Raw genomic sequence first — 15,928 nt, forward strand, 5'->3', positions numbered from 1 at the left:
ATTGCATTAAATATTGTCTGTCTTAATGCACTTTTCCCCCCTAATCTAAGTGAAGTAAATGTGAAAGCCAATGGAACTTTAAAAAGAATGAGTAAGAAGAGAATAGCAGTGTTTTCAAACACATAGCTGTAAAGAATATTTCCAATCAAAAGTTCATGACTTTTCTAGTAGCTGGAGTGGTCTAACAAAGTCTACATCAAAAGATCTATCTATGATGGTTAAACTTTTCTAATTTTTTTGCAATAGTAAATTCTTAAGGTAATACACAAGATTCTCATGTTTCTTGGTCATTTTCTATTCATCAGCTATGGGGTTATCCTTTAATTCAGCAGTCATTGAGTCACAAAGGAAACCTAACAAGGTTATACAGAAATAGATTGTATTTATAAAGTTACTGTCTAACTGAAATGAATAAATAAATAAATAACAGAGGAACACATTGCCTTTAGAGAAGCATGCACACTATATACCTTATTTTCCTAACATTCGCATATAATTAAAGAAGAGCACTGGAAATTTTAATTCATTTATATATGTATGTGACACGATTTTTTTAAAAGTTTGTTTATATTTTGTTGATATATATATATATATATATATATATATATATATATATATATATACATACATACATACATATGTTTTTACATTCAGTTTACATAAATAGGTCATTAAAACATCAAAAAGTTTACCTTTCTAACAGAGACATTTTCCTATAACTATTATAGTCCATTGCATTTTTCAAGGTAATCCTCCAATTTTGATAATTTAAGATTTCTAATTTCTCTACAAAATCTACCTATCTTTCAGCTCACAGAATCTGAAAGCAGTAATACTTGAAACGTGAATTTAAACAATATAGCATTCCATTGCAAACTCTACTTAATTCTGTTTCTACTTCAAACTCTACATGTTTATGTTGCTATTAAAATTTAACATAATTCCAAAGGGTAAGCCTTATTGTGCCATAGTCCGGCTGAGCAAAATAACCGAGAGGTGACAAGCAACTTGAAGGTTGAAGTGGGAACTACTTTATTGCGAGTGAACTCAGCAGAAACTGAGCAGGAACTCAAAGTAGTGGGCACCCAAGGTAGCAGGAGCCGCTTTTCTGCAGGACAGCAGAGGTACATATACCCAACTAATTACACAAAGCTTAATTTAATTGACACCATCTAGATACAGCAGTCAGTCATTAAGGAATCCTCATCATCTTAATGGCTCACTGGCATTACTTCACAAACCACTCCTCCTGGCAAAGTGCCAGGCACCATCTTGAATTGATTTGCATCCCCAACATTATTATAAGTTCTACAAGACAATACTACAATATTTTTGTTTATTAAGTATATTTGAAATTTTGTTTGAAATACAATCTAAAGTGAAATTCTGCATACTTGCAATTTCAATTATATAATCCAATTTCATATTTAAACTGAAATTATTCACAGAGTAAACCATACCAAAAACTAAATAAATTTTATTTCTTAAAATCTTTGCAGAATATAGAGTTGAAAAACTTTCTGAAAATGAAATTGAATAATATAATGGCAAAAAGAATGTTTTCAGTCTGCTTAATTTTATTCTTCTTGATTTTATAGACACTGCCCATTATTATATTCCCCTATATTTGATCTGTAGGTCTTCCATAAATACTTTCTCCTCCAGAATACCATTTGACTGTGGATAATTTCTGAAATTTTTCATTTCATATTTATATATGGAACAAATTTCTAAATCGAAAGTATGTATTGTCTCTCTTTAGTTGAAAGACATGATTTCAGAGATTCTCCCTTTAGAGATTCATGTAATGTTAATAGCTCCCTATACTATTCTTCATATTAAGTCACAGGAATTTTATTTTTGGTTTTTCTTTTAGAAGATGAACATTCTGAAACATTATTGATGTATAAATAATGAAATACTCTTTTGAGGTTTAGAACCCAATTAATAATTAGGAATGCAATTGATAATTATTCTAAGTGTGAAAACATACAAGTAGTGATGATGAAAAAGTTTCAAGAGCTTTTCATTTGTAAAATAAATTATGTTAATATTACCAAAATGGTATTTATATTTATTATCTGAAGGAAAAATTTTAGTTTGCAATTTTTGTATAAATATTTGCAGATAAATATAACTTTTCTGATTTAGATCTTTAATGTCTGTTTAAAAACTCATGTATTAGGCAATGCAGGAATGTTCAGACATTAAATGATTAGATAATGAGAACTGTAACCTCATCAATGGATTGACCCATTTGATTTATTACCTCATCAATGTATTGACCCATTTGATGGACAGTAATTTGAATGGACTACTACATGATAACTGTAGGCTTAGAGGAAGTAGGTCACTGGTAGTGAGGCCTCAGACTACTCTTGTCCCTGGCTCCACTCTCTCTCTTTCTCTGCTTCCTGGCTTCCATGACCTGAGCATCTTTCCTAAACCATGGCCTTCTGTCATGATGTTCTACCTACCATCAGATCCAGAGCAGTGGAGTCTGCCAAGCCATGGACTGAACCTCAGAAACTATGAGCCCTAAATAAACTCTTTCTCCTCTAACTTGTTTGTGTTAGGCATCATGGTCACAGTAATGAAAAGCTGACTAACAGAGAAGATTTCTAAGTAGTTTATTATTTATTAACTATTTCCAATTTTTTTTTCTAAATTTGAGGAGCAGAAAAGCAATCACATTAGCTTAGGATTCATTAGAGTTTAAGAATGTTAAAACTACATTATTTTTACTATCTTCATTCAATGTGTAAAAGAAGCATATATTTGAGTTATTCTTGGAACATTCCAAGAAAATCTGAAGATAACTGAACTTTAAAAACAGTCTGCATTTGCACTTGAACTTGGGGTAAAATCATAACACTAAAATATATTTGCAGATGAAAGGAAATGAAACACAGTTTATGCTATCCATAAGCAAAACATGCTTACAAGTAATATTTTTAAAACACAGAATAATACATAACAATGATTGTGAAGAAATTGAATTTCCTTCAAAATATCTGTCTTTGCCAAACTAGTTAGGAGTATGCCAAAGTTCAGATATTTTCTACAATATTCTGTGCATATAAATACAAATATAATTTAAGTACAAAATATCATTGCCATTTTATAGAAGCATAATACATGTTTTAATTTTCTTTTACATATATTCTTGTCATATTTTTTTTAAAATTGATCCATATTATAATTTTTTTGTGCATATATCTATAAATATTGAGTAGTTCATTTTCATTTAAAATTTATTACTTAAAAGAATTACAAACCTAAGCACTTAGAGTTGACTCTCCTCTGATTCTTTATTTCCACATAATTCCCTAAGCTTTCTTTTATAATCAACTGTTATTTATAAATAATTTGAAATAAGTCAGATATATCTTTGCCTTTGTTTAGATTTATGTAATATGTAATATTCCTATAGATGTTCAAGTCAGTTTTTTAAAACTTTAATATCAATGTATTGTATTACTGAATTTTAACAAAATATGTTTCTTAAGAAACAATATCTTTCTATTGTATGTACATTTTCATTTCTCTGTAATCTTTTGTATTACATATATTATTTAACTAAAAAGGGGGCTTTTGTTTTTTAGCCACAAGGAAAATTAGAACAGGAAAAAGTGACCCAGATGGCTAACTTTTTAAAGAAAATATATTTTATTTCATTTTAGCAAATGTTATCATTTAAATAATATTTAAAACATGTAACATTTAGTACATTGTATTTCCTTATGTTTATTAACTTTTAACTAAGAAAAATTTGAAAAATTTCAGTGAATAATATTTGTAACATTTTTCTTACTTTTGAAAATGAAAACTTAGTCAAGAATTTCATTAGTTTCTAATGGTCTACTGTTTTAAAGTTCTCCAAAGAAATAACGATTATAATGTGAGTCAATATTATAGGACCCTTTTGATTTGCAGCACTGGAATAATTCAAGAGACAGCCTTGAAAGAAGAGATCATTTATTTGAATTTAATATAAATAATTTTATGTTGATAATGTTAAGCTATTAAATTATAACTTATTGGTTCCATATTCCTACTTTACAAGCATTAAATATTAGATATTAAACCTATTTCTGTTTACAAAAATTTTGTGCTGATGTTATGTTTATGTATTGATAAAACCAAAAGGAAGTCCTCAGGTTAATTATAAGCTAAAAATTAATCCACCCTGAGTTAAAAGAATCATCTAAATATCACGAATATTGTATGAACTAGTTTACTATAAAGGACCATTTGCATTCATATATCAAAATTTTGAAATATTTTAATCAGCTTATATAAAGCTAAAGCCATCACCCAGGTTCTCAGTTAAACTTTTTTTTTTGATTCTGTTCTATAATTTTCTAGGAAAAACAGAAAAAGAAAACATGGGAAAAAGCACATACATTTTTAAAATGTTCTTTTATTTATAATTTCATATCTATCTACCTAAGATATTCCTATAAATAATTAACTCCAAATACATTGATATTTTTTAATGACCAATAATCCCAAATTTTCCCAAAAGAAATGACAAGAGGAGAGAAAGAAAAAGGAATTTATGAGAGCTAGCTTCACATATAGAAATATTTATAAATCAATCATAAATTCATTATAAATTAATCACAATATAATATATACAAATATGGGTATATATTTATATAAATTAATCACTGTAAAGCCTAATTATTTTTCTAATAGAAAGAAAAGGCTTATATTCAAAAGAAACATTTTGATACATAAGTTAGAAATAATATTCTCTTTGGTGATAAAGAGCAAAAATGTTAATAAAATGTTTAAATGGTAGTCCTTTAAAAAAATTCATTAACAATTACCTATTTCACTTCATACCATTTTTTAAAAACTTAATGTTCAGAATAAAATTAGGAAGGCAGCTAGTATTTTAGTATATAAGAAATAGAGCCAAGAATGTAGACATTTTTACTTACATATTTCCAAAGCATCTAGTACCTAATACATCACATCCTTATTCAGACTTAGACCTACTCTGTTATCTTTCATACCTTTTATAAATGAGTATTTATGTGTTTTTACATTCTTCCTATTTCCTCTAAAGGTAATATACATAGGCTAAATAAATTTATCTGTAGTTAAAATTATAGTGTTATATTACTTATTTAATTATGTGTTTCCCTATATATTCTGACCATGACCTTCAAGGCAAGGGAATAAGTAACCGTCCTAGGTGTGGGCAGACTGGAAATAAAAGGCTGAAAACGTAGTAATCCCAGCTGCTTGGGAGGCTGAGGCAGGAGGATCATGAATTCAAAGCCAGCCTCAGCAAAAAGCAAGGCTCTAAGCAACTCAGTGAAACCCTGTCTCTAAATAAAATATAAAAAAAAAAGGGCTGGGGGTGTAGGTTCAGTGGTCGAGTGCCCCTGAGTTCAATCCCTGGTACCAAAACAAAATCAAAACAAAACAAAAACTCGAAAGATAAAGAAAGAAAACCAAAGGAGACAAAAATACATTGAAAACGGGAGATTTTAGGATGGAAAAGACCTGATGGATCTCATCCTAACAAAGGGAGATAGGCCACCAACCTTTATTTTATAGGAGAACATTTGAAAGGAATTCATTGTTCAGAAGAGTTCTTCAAGATAAAAGAAAGGAAAGAAGCTGGAAGTTGGGCTTATTGGGGCCTTATCCCTTGCTTAGTAATTCTTCCTCCTCCAGGCAGCTGGGGCCTCAAGGCTGTTTAAGCACAGTGCTATCTCTTTTAACCAAGGCTCGCAGGCATTTAAATTCAAAGCTATCGAACTCATAAATTCCATGCCAGGCATAGAATCAGCCCGATTGACAGAGGCCGCCTGCAAATGGGCGAATTTTTCTACATCTTCGCAGGGGGCAGCCAAAATATCCAAGGCTATGGAGTTCAAAGCAATAATTTATTTGCCTCTCCTGACAATATAGTAATGTATTCACTTAATAAATATTTGTGTAGTATGATTGCTTATCAATGACTAGAAAAGGCCAGTGAGTCTTTGTTCAATTTTCAACTCATTAATTTTTAAAATATATATAACAAATTTAAGCATAAATGAAAATGAATCACAATTCATGAAAATAGAAAAAAGATTGAAAGAATCAAGAAAAAAAGAATCTAAAGAAGCACAAAGGAAGAGGAAACTTAAAGATTTGAAAGTGTTAAGTTATACACAAAAGACTCATAGACACTAAACCTTTTGCAACAGGAGAGAGACAATATAGTTTAACTCTCCTGGTCTCAATATATTGTTAGCTCTGGCTCTGGATTTTTGGTATTAACATTTATTATTTTTCACTATTGGAAACTATTACTTTGCCTAATAAGCAGCTTTTCAATTGCTTTCATACTAAAAGAGCCATTATGAGGATAACTGTTTACATTTTCATGGAGTTACTTGGGATTTAGAAGAGAATTGAACTGTATTTAAAAGAACTTAATTATGTGAGTACTTATGATAAGCTCATTTTAGCACATTCTGTTGAAGGTAATTTTTTAATTTCCTTAACCAGACAGATTTATGAATAACATAAGCAATTGTACTTGATTTATAAACAACTCTGTAAGAGGAAAGAAAATGGAAAAATTGATCTCTAGAACGTTTTGCAATGAATAGTAAAATCATAGCAATATGGGATTAAAAATGTACTGCATTCCTCTTGGAAATGTGCATTTTATTTGTATTTATTTGTAGATATAATCAATCCCTACACTCCTTATTCCTCTCAATATAAGAGTAATATCATAGGCTTTAAGATTTTTAACTACTGATACAATATTCTTTTTTAAAAATCATTATTAATAATGATTGTATATTATTCACAGATCTTGGCTGACCTAGAAAACCATGCATTATTTAAGAATGACTTGGAATGTGAAAAGCTGATCTTGGAAGCAATGAAATATCATCTACTGCCAGAAAGAAGAACTTTAATGCAAAGTCCAAGAACTAAACCCAGAAAATCTACAGTTGGAACACTCTATGCAGTAGGAGGAATGGATAACAACAAAGGTATATAATTTTAGATCTGGATTAAGACAAACCCTGTGCCACACCATCACTCAATTTTATTATTATAATCTGGATAAACAAATAATGTTTGCATAAACTTAGCTTTAACAATTATGATTTAAGACTAAAGGAAAATTAAATTTCCATTTATATTTCTGGTCTGTATTTTTCACTTCTGTTTATTCATCTTTAAATTCTTTATCTCTTCTGCATTACACGCAAGATTTCAAATGAAATTAGAAAAGAATTTAAACTTAACACAGGCCAATTTGTTACATACATTGAAAACTGCATTTCAGTTCTAAGTAAAGGAAACACAGTATGTCAGAGACATGCTAACTCCAGTACAATTATAATAAGATTCTGCATGTGAAGGGTCTGGGGATGTAGCTCAGTTGGTAGAGTGCTTGCCTTGCATGCAGAAGGCCCTGGGTTCAATCCCTAGCACAATTTAAAAAAGAAATCTCTGCCTTTGAGAATCTGAGATTTTCAGATAGCATTCAGACAGATAAGTAGATAATTATAAATTAGTATAATAACTGTGGTAGTTTTCATTGGAGCAAAATGAAATCTCATTCTTCTTGGTTTAGTCAGCTTTTTCACTGCTGGGACCTGGCCAGAACAATTTAAGAGTAGGAAAAGTTTGTTTGACGCTTGTGGTTTCCAAGGTCTTAGTCCCTAGATGGCTAACTCCTTTGCACCTGAGGTGACACAGAACATTATGGTAAAAGGGTGTGGAAGAAGAAAGCAGCTCAGGCAATTAGCAATCAGGAAGTAGAGAGAACTCCACATATCAGGGACAAAATATAAACCCCAAAAGCATTTCCCTAGTTATCCACTTCCTCCAGCCACATCCTACCTACCTAGAGTTACTTTCCAGTTAATCCATATCAATGGATTAATACACTAATTAAGTTAAAGCTCTCATAAAACAATCATTTCACCTCTTGACAATACAACATTCTTGTATTGTCTTACACGTGAGTTTTTGGAGGACACCTCATAACTAAACTTTAACAGTCTCTTTCCAAAAGGAAAGAATCTGGATAAAGATTTTAATGGTTACTTGTATGTTTCATTGTGACTGGTTTAGGGATACTCAGGTTGTTGCAAAACATTATTTCTGATGGTGTTTGTTTCTTTCTTTTTTTTAATTTAATGCAATTTATTCTTTAGAACAGTGGTCTCCAATTTTTTTGATTACACAGCACTTTTTTTTTTAGATCGCCTGACCAAGGCTTTATTACAATATAGCAATACTAGTGTCTATTTTATCCTGCTGCCCTTTTATCCCCCCTCCCCCTCCCCTCCCCTCTCATCACCTCTCTCTACCCAATCTAATGTGAAACATTTCTTCTTTTTATCCCTCACATCATCATACATGTATTTTGTATAATGATGAGGGTCTCCTTCCATCTTCCTTGCAATTCCCCTTCTCCCTTTGATTCCCTATTTAGTGGTAGTCTTCTTCTCATACTCTTCCTCCTTACCCCATTTACAGTCACCCCCCTTATATCAGAGAAGACATTCAGCATTTGTTTTTTACGGATTGGCTAACTTCACTTAGCATAATCTGCTCTAATGCCATCCATTTCCCTGAAAATGCTATGATCTTGTTATTTTTTAGTGCTGCATAATATTCCATTGTGTATAAATGCCACATTTTTTTTTATCCATTCATCTATTGAAGGGCATCTAGGTTGGTTCCACAGTAGAGCTATTGTGAATTGTGCTGCTATAAACATTGATGTGGCTGTGTGCCTGTCGTAAGCTCTTTTTAGGTCTTTTGGGTGTAGTCTGAGAAGGGGAATAGCTGGGTCAAATTGTGGTTCCATTCCCAGCTTTCCAAGAAACCTCCATACTGCTTTCCAAATTGGCTGCACCAATTTGCAGTCCCACCAGCAATGTATGAGTGTACCTTTTTCTCCGTATCCTCGCCAGCACTTGTTGTTGTTTGACTTCATAATGGCTGCCATTCTTACTGGAGTGAGATGTTTCTGATGGTGTTTCTAGAAGAGATTAGCATTTGATTCAACAGACTGAGCAAAGAAGCTTGAATATCATATTTCCTTCATTGATGTAGTGAACATTTCCAATTCCTTGAGGTCCTGGATTGAGCAAAAAGACAAACAAAAGAATCTACTTTCTCTCTGGAGTTGGCTATATATTCTCTGGCTTCAAACTTCATAGTAACAGGTTATCAGAAATTCAAACTTCAGTAATTATACCAGCAGTGCATCCCTCCACACACACACACACACACACACACACACACACACACACCCCTTTTACCTCCTGGTTCTCAGGCTGTGGACCTAGAGTAGATTACATCACTGACTTCTCTGATCCTGCAACTTGAAGACTGCATATTGTGAGGAATTCTTGATTTCCATAATTGTTTGAGCTGATTTCCATAGTAATTTTCTCATATATATCTTTATACAATATTGATTCTTTTTCTTTATGGAAACCTGACTAATGTAGTCATTGTCTATAAAAAACTGACTCAAAATATATTTGAACTTTATAAAATTTTTATAGTGGCTTTACCACAGAAAGCCATTACATATCTCTTATTCTTTCTTTATTACATAATTTACTTCCAGATACATTCTATGGATGACAAGTTTTTAGACTTTATGATTTCATTTAAAAATGTACTTTCTACCTGAAGAAATATTATAGTTTCTTAGGTTTCTTAACAAATTGTAATATCAGAATTATTGAGAAAAGCTTATATTACTTCAAGTAATAATACCAGCTTTGACTTAATGAAACTGAGTTTTAGTCATTGTCATTGATTCATTTATTGATTCATTCATTCAAGACAACTAATTATGCATCTATTACCTGCCATGGATTCAACTCTAGAATGTCACTTTTTCAATTCAAGAATAATAATGTTGCAGTTATCAAATAAAATTAAGATAATTTTCAAAAATATGAAATAAAACATAAATGTCAGTTAAAAGTGGTAGACAACTTGTTGTTTTGAGAACTAAAGAAATGACAAATGATTTCTGACACTTCTTCTCTCCATTTTATCTCCCTCAGAGTTTCACTTCTTTCATATACCATCAAATGTTGTTATTTAATGATAGTACAGAAGTATTAGAAAATGTATAATGGTTTTAAAACGTCTTTTTTAAAAAATATTTTTTTCTAGTTGTAGTTGGACACAATGTCTTTATTTTATTTTATTTTTTTATGTAGTGCTGAGGATCGAACCCAAAGCTTTGCACATGTTAAGTGAGCACTCTACCAATGAGCCACAGCCCCACCCCCTTAAAATGTCTTTTTAAAGTGATGAAACAGAAAATATCTTATCAGATAAAAATCTTTTGGCCTGCAAATAGTTAGAAATTATAGCATCATAAAAGCAAAGATTTATCTCAATCAAGAAAACAAAGCTATTTATGTGTATCTCCATTGTCTTTATGAGAGTAATAAATACCAAATAACATGCATAATATTCTATGCCCTAGAACAGAAGCAAGAATACATTGTTATGATGTTGTGGTAAGTTAATTTTATTTGGTAAATCTTTGATTTCTATAGACTATCAATAAATACATTCCTCCTAGTCTCAGATTTTATAAATATAAGTCTAATACATTATTTATCTAATTTCAAAGTCAAACAAATACCATTTGTTTTTTAAAGAATGCAATATTCCATGGGAAAATACTGATATAATATCAATTCCATATGTGCATCTGCATATGATAGTATTTTATATAAAAAGGCAAACAAAAATATCAATTGAACATTCAATAAATTCATATTAACAAGAAGCCACTGCATGATTAAAGAAACAAAGCATGTGACTAATTTCCCAGTGCTCTCAGCATTAACCTGGGCTGAGATTCCTAATTGTACTATGGAAAATAATATTGTAGAAATTCTAGAGGCATGAAAATATAAGAACACTATGAAATAATAGTAATATGCTGATTGTAGTGTCTTATTTCTGGAACCCAATGACATGGGAGGCTGAGGAGAGAGAATTACAAAATCAAGGAAAACCTCTGCAACTTAGCAAAACCCTGTCTCAAAATTAAACAATAACTAAGTTTTTAAAAGGTTAATTCAGAGGTAGAATGACCAGAGTTCAATCCTCATTACCAAAAAAAAATAATAATAATTAATTAAATAAATAAGGGATAATGATGTGATACAGCGAAGGAATAAGGCAGTAAGGTGGTCATGTAAGTGATACATATATGAATATCATGATGCATAAGGTAAATATCTTTTTTCTTTTTCTGGTACTAGGGGTGGAACTCAGGGTCACATGACCAATGAGCCACATCCCCAGCTCTATTTTGTATTTTATTTAGAGACAGGGTCTCACTGAGTTGCTTATAAGCATCTCACTTTTGCTGAGGTTGGCATTCAACTCTCAATTCTTCTGCCTCAGCCTCCCGAGCTACTGGGATTACAGGTGAGCACAACCAGGCCTGCAGCTAAATGTCTTTTAGGCCAATTCAAACAACAGTCAAGAATGATGAGTCAAGAAAAAAGAATTAAGTGATAAGTGGAATTTTGTATTGTATTTTTTAAAAGTGTTATAGGTTAGATTTTCAGTATCTCCCAAAGGCCCATATTTGAAGGTGTGGTCCCCAACAGATGGTGCTGTGGAGAGGTGGTGTAACCTCTAGTAGTTGGGGCATACTTTTGAAAGAGATATTGGAACTAGGGGCCCTCTCAACTCTTTCTTTTAGTTTATCCAAAACTATGAGTGAATGAATTCTTGGTGAAAAATTAGTGTGTGGGAGGTAAAGTCATTATGATGTATGAATTTATTTTTCCTAGAAAGTATAGATGACTTTATATCACCATTAAATTATGCAGAGTGCCAGTTTCAATATCTTCTCAAAATTTTCTGTATTAAAAAAAAATATTTCATTATGAGCAATTTCTAGTATAAAGTAGAAATAATTGGAAAATGAGACCTAAGTTCTTGTAATTACATTTAAACTTCCCAACTTCAATAGAGAGATTGAACATTTTTTAATTTGAATTTGTTAAATGAAGATTAAATTTAATTTTGCAAATAATTTTGAATAGTGTCAGATTATTTCCTTCTTTTCTAATTATTGCATATTGTATCTTAGTTTCTTGAACTAGTCGGTTTGGCTATACCATAAAATAAACTGCTCAATACAGACAGACAATGAGACACTTTTGTCAAATGCTTTATTTTCAAAGGAATAATTTAATGATTTAGAGGTTTATAGTAAAAAATCTAGTAAGCAACATAATATCTCTGGAAATTTCTGAAAGAATGATGGATATTATATAAGAAGATAAATAGACACTCTGAATACCATTAAGTTCTCTCAAATATAATTTATTGCCTTAGGCAGAAATTGAGAGTAACAGAAAATCATCTTTAAAACAAGAATTAGAGAATTTGTGACTAAGTATTTATGAGGACTGTCCTCCTAGTTTGTTTTCAATATTTATATCAGGGCTACTAATTTTTAGTGGTCCCTGAAAGTCATTTTATGTTTACTTTACAAAAGCTACCTTTATCTAGTTCTCAGATAGATGTATGCCTTAGAACTATTCATAAGCTAAATTTGGCACCTTAGCTGCCATTTTCTGCCTCAATTTCAGTCTCAAGGTATATCTTAGAATTCAGAAGATGCCAGAAAAGATGAATAGCAATGTTCAGCCAGACTCCTTTCCGAGGGATCCAGGTCTAAAGTTCTGACTACTTGGCTGCCCTAAACAGCAGTTATTACTCCCAGCCCCACTGGACTGCCCAGAGGCCTCAGCATACACATATTGCAAGAACTCTCAGTCTAGCACTACTTGTGATCAACCATTTCTCAAGGGGGAAATGGCAAACACTATTAGGATCATTCCCATTCATAGCCCTTTTATACTGAAACTTGGCCTTTTAAATGTTAGCCATCATTTTTGTAATCTTCAATGTCTTGAAAGAGCTCATTTTTGTGGTAATGAAACTTAATGGAAAACTGAAACTTTATAGTTACTTTTGGGGGGATAGTTTGATACACGATAATCCATCATGGTTAAAAGCAGAGACATCTGTGTGTTTTTAATATTATCATTTTCTATGTGAATCTCAAATTCTCTCAGATTTTTATGATAAATTCTACATAGTTCTCATCTTACTTGCTTTTATTTATTTATTTATTGCTTCATGTATTACTTCTTACCTACAGAAATCCATTTGCCTTGGCATTCATAGGTGGTTTGTTTCAGGACCCACTCAGATACAAAAATCCAGAGATGTTGAAGTCACGTATATAAAATGTCACACTATTTGCCTATAACCAATACATACCCTGTTGCATGTGTTCAATCATCTCTAGGTTACTACATTACTTACTAATATAATGTAAGTGCTATGTTAATATCGGATATAATATATTGTTTAGTTAATATTAACAAGAAAAAAATTCTGTACATGTTTAATAAACATGTAAATTTTTCCCCTAATATTTTCTATCCCTAATTTGTTGAACCCATGGCTGACTATATTTCAGGTTTATTTCATATCATATAGCTAATAATGCCAACACCTAAAAGCTTTGGGGGAGTAAATCTACTGTTTGTTGTTTCTAATATTCTCATTCATGTTAGTTTTATTCTTTGTGTGTTAAATAATATTATTTTGAAATCATATTAATTTTCTTTACTCTTTGAACTTTTGCAGGCCTAAATTACAGATGTTTTTCTCCAATACAAATGAGTCTGCTTTAACCCTGAACCAAGGGTACCCTTAGATCCCTGTCAGCCTTCCTCAATGAATCAGGCTTAATGCAGTGACTCTTGTTCCCTCTTCTCCCACCTTCTGTCAGGCCAAAGGCAGATGCTCCAGATCTCATCAAGGGTATACATTGTATACCCATCTGTCCTCTGAAAGTGCTGGCTTCTACGTGAATTTAGTTCCCAGATCTCCCATCACTGTTTTTTCAGCTACTTGTCTGTACCCTTGAATATTTCTCTTATTTTCACTTGAGTATAACAATGCAAAAAATTATTCAAGGTGAATGTAAATAGTGATTGTGCTCTATGTATGGATTTTAAATGTGAGACCATAAATACGATTAACCTGATTACACAATGTACACATGTATAAAACATCACATGGTACGTATAGTCAGTCAGCTTTCTGTCACTTTAAAAAAAAATGCTTGAGAAACAAAAGGAAGAAAGGTTTATTTTGGTTAGTGGCATCAGAGGTTTTAGGCCATAGCTGATTGGCCCTGTTGCTTTAAATTTATGGTAGCAAAGTATATATGGTAGCATGATTGGAGTGCATCTTGGAGAAAGTGGTAAATAGCAAAGAAAGAAAGACAGGAAGGGGATGGGGTACAAATATCCTCTTCAAGAACACACCCACTAATGACCTGACTTTGATCCATTAAGCCCACCTAACAAAGTTTTCTTCACCTTCCAATAGTGCAGACTGATAACCAGCCTTACATGTGGCCTTTGGGGAACCCTCCAGATTCAAACTATAGCAATACTCCATCAGTAAACATGCAGATTTTATGTTTTGTGTATCTGCAGAATATTCATTTAGTTTAAAAAATTTATTGTAATTTGCCCAGGTGTACTGGAGTTATAATATTAGGGCATTTCAGCATAAGCCTTCAATTTTCAACAGACAGAAATCTCCTGGGGAGGAAATCTACTGTTTGTTGTTTCTAATATTCTCAGAAATATTGGGTTTATTTTTTGCTTTGTTTCATTTCATATATTTTGAGATTTTCACTATAGAATTTTTCTGTTTTTTGTCTTATAACTTTTGGAAATTTAATGTCATGTTTACAGTTAAACTATTAACAACTTACACTATTTCAGACTTGTTACATATTTGTGAAAGAGACTGTGATATTTCTAAGCTTAATTAAGTTTGGAGTATTCATAAATTTGGAAGTATTATATTCACAGTTCTATATTTTACATCTATATTTTATATCTCAAAGTATTAAATTATATTCTGTATTAAATTAGAGGAGCTCTTATAATGATCATTCATTAAATATTTGATTCAATCCCACACATCTTCTAAAAATTATTGTAATTTAAAATAAATAGAAATCAATACAAGTCTTAGATCTGAGGAATCATTAGCTAACATTCAGACCTATAATAAAAACTTTATGTTTACCAATTTGTTCTACATTAATTCTCACATGTATACAAGAAACATTAGGTTTGAAGTGTAATATACTATTTATCAGCATAAAATTTGTATTAATATGAAATCTACCCATATTTATAGTATTTTAAAGATTGAAGACAAATCAAGTAGAAAATTATTGTTACCTAAAACCTTTTCCCATTTCTGTCCTTCAAGCAGAAAACAACATTATGGATCAAGAATATTTGTCCTCAGTAACTGATAATTTGGAATTAATAAAATGATTTCATCTATGAAATATATTTTAAACACCTACAGCCATATACCACCATATAAAAAATTTAATTACTTCCTATAACAAACTTATGTTGAGAGTATTTTTCTAGATTATTTTCATTATGATGAAGTTTAAGAAACTTTCTTAATTTCTACCGCTTAATAGTTAAGAGGAAGAATAAATCTAGGGGCTGTATAAAAAATGAATTCTTTTTACCCTTTTATCCACATTTCACCTGAAATATGATAAAATGATTTTATTAAATGCCAGGAAAATTCCTGCCGTAATATAAAACTTACTATATTTTCTTTAAGTTTTTATTAAAGATAATACCTAGTTCTCTACTGCATTAAGTAAATAAAAAATCCCAGGCTAGCTGAATAAAGTCTATTTTATTATTTTTGGAGAAAATGTTAAGAATATAAGAATGAAAAATTGAATATACTCTATAATAGTTATTCTTTTACATGTTTTGTAAATTAATTTTATGCATACAAAATTATTCAA

General features: G+C 31.1%; 1 protein-coding gene across 1 annotated transcript in view; it reads left to right on the forward strand.

Annotated features, from left to right (window-relative positions):
• Positions 1-15,928, forward strand: part of LOC144250993 (kelch-like protein 1) — a 380,194-nt gene that overhangs the window by 252,167 nt on the left and 112,099 nt on the right. Inside the window, exon 6 of the mRNA XM_077794136.1 lies at positions 6,830-7,016. Coding sequence (XP_077650262.1) covers positions 6,830-7,016 — 187 coding nt within the window. The remainder of the gene's footprint in view (positions 1-6,829; positions 7,017-15,928) is intronic.

Source organism: Urocitellus parryii, chromosome Y (genome assembly GCF_045843805.1).
Source record: "Urocitellus parryii isolate mUroPar1 chromosome Y, mUroPar1.hap1, whole genome shotgun sequence".
NCBI lineage: Eukaryota > Metazoa > Chordata > Mammalia > Rodentia > Sciuridae > Urocitellus > Urocitellus parryii.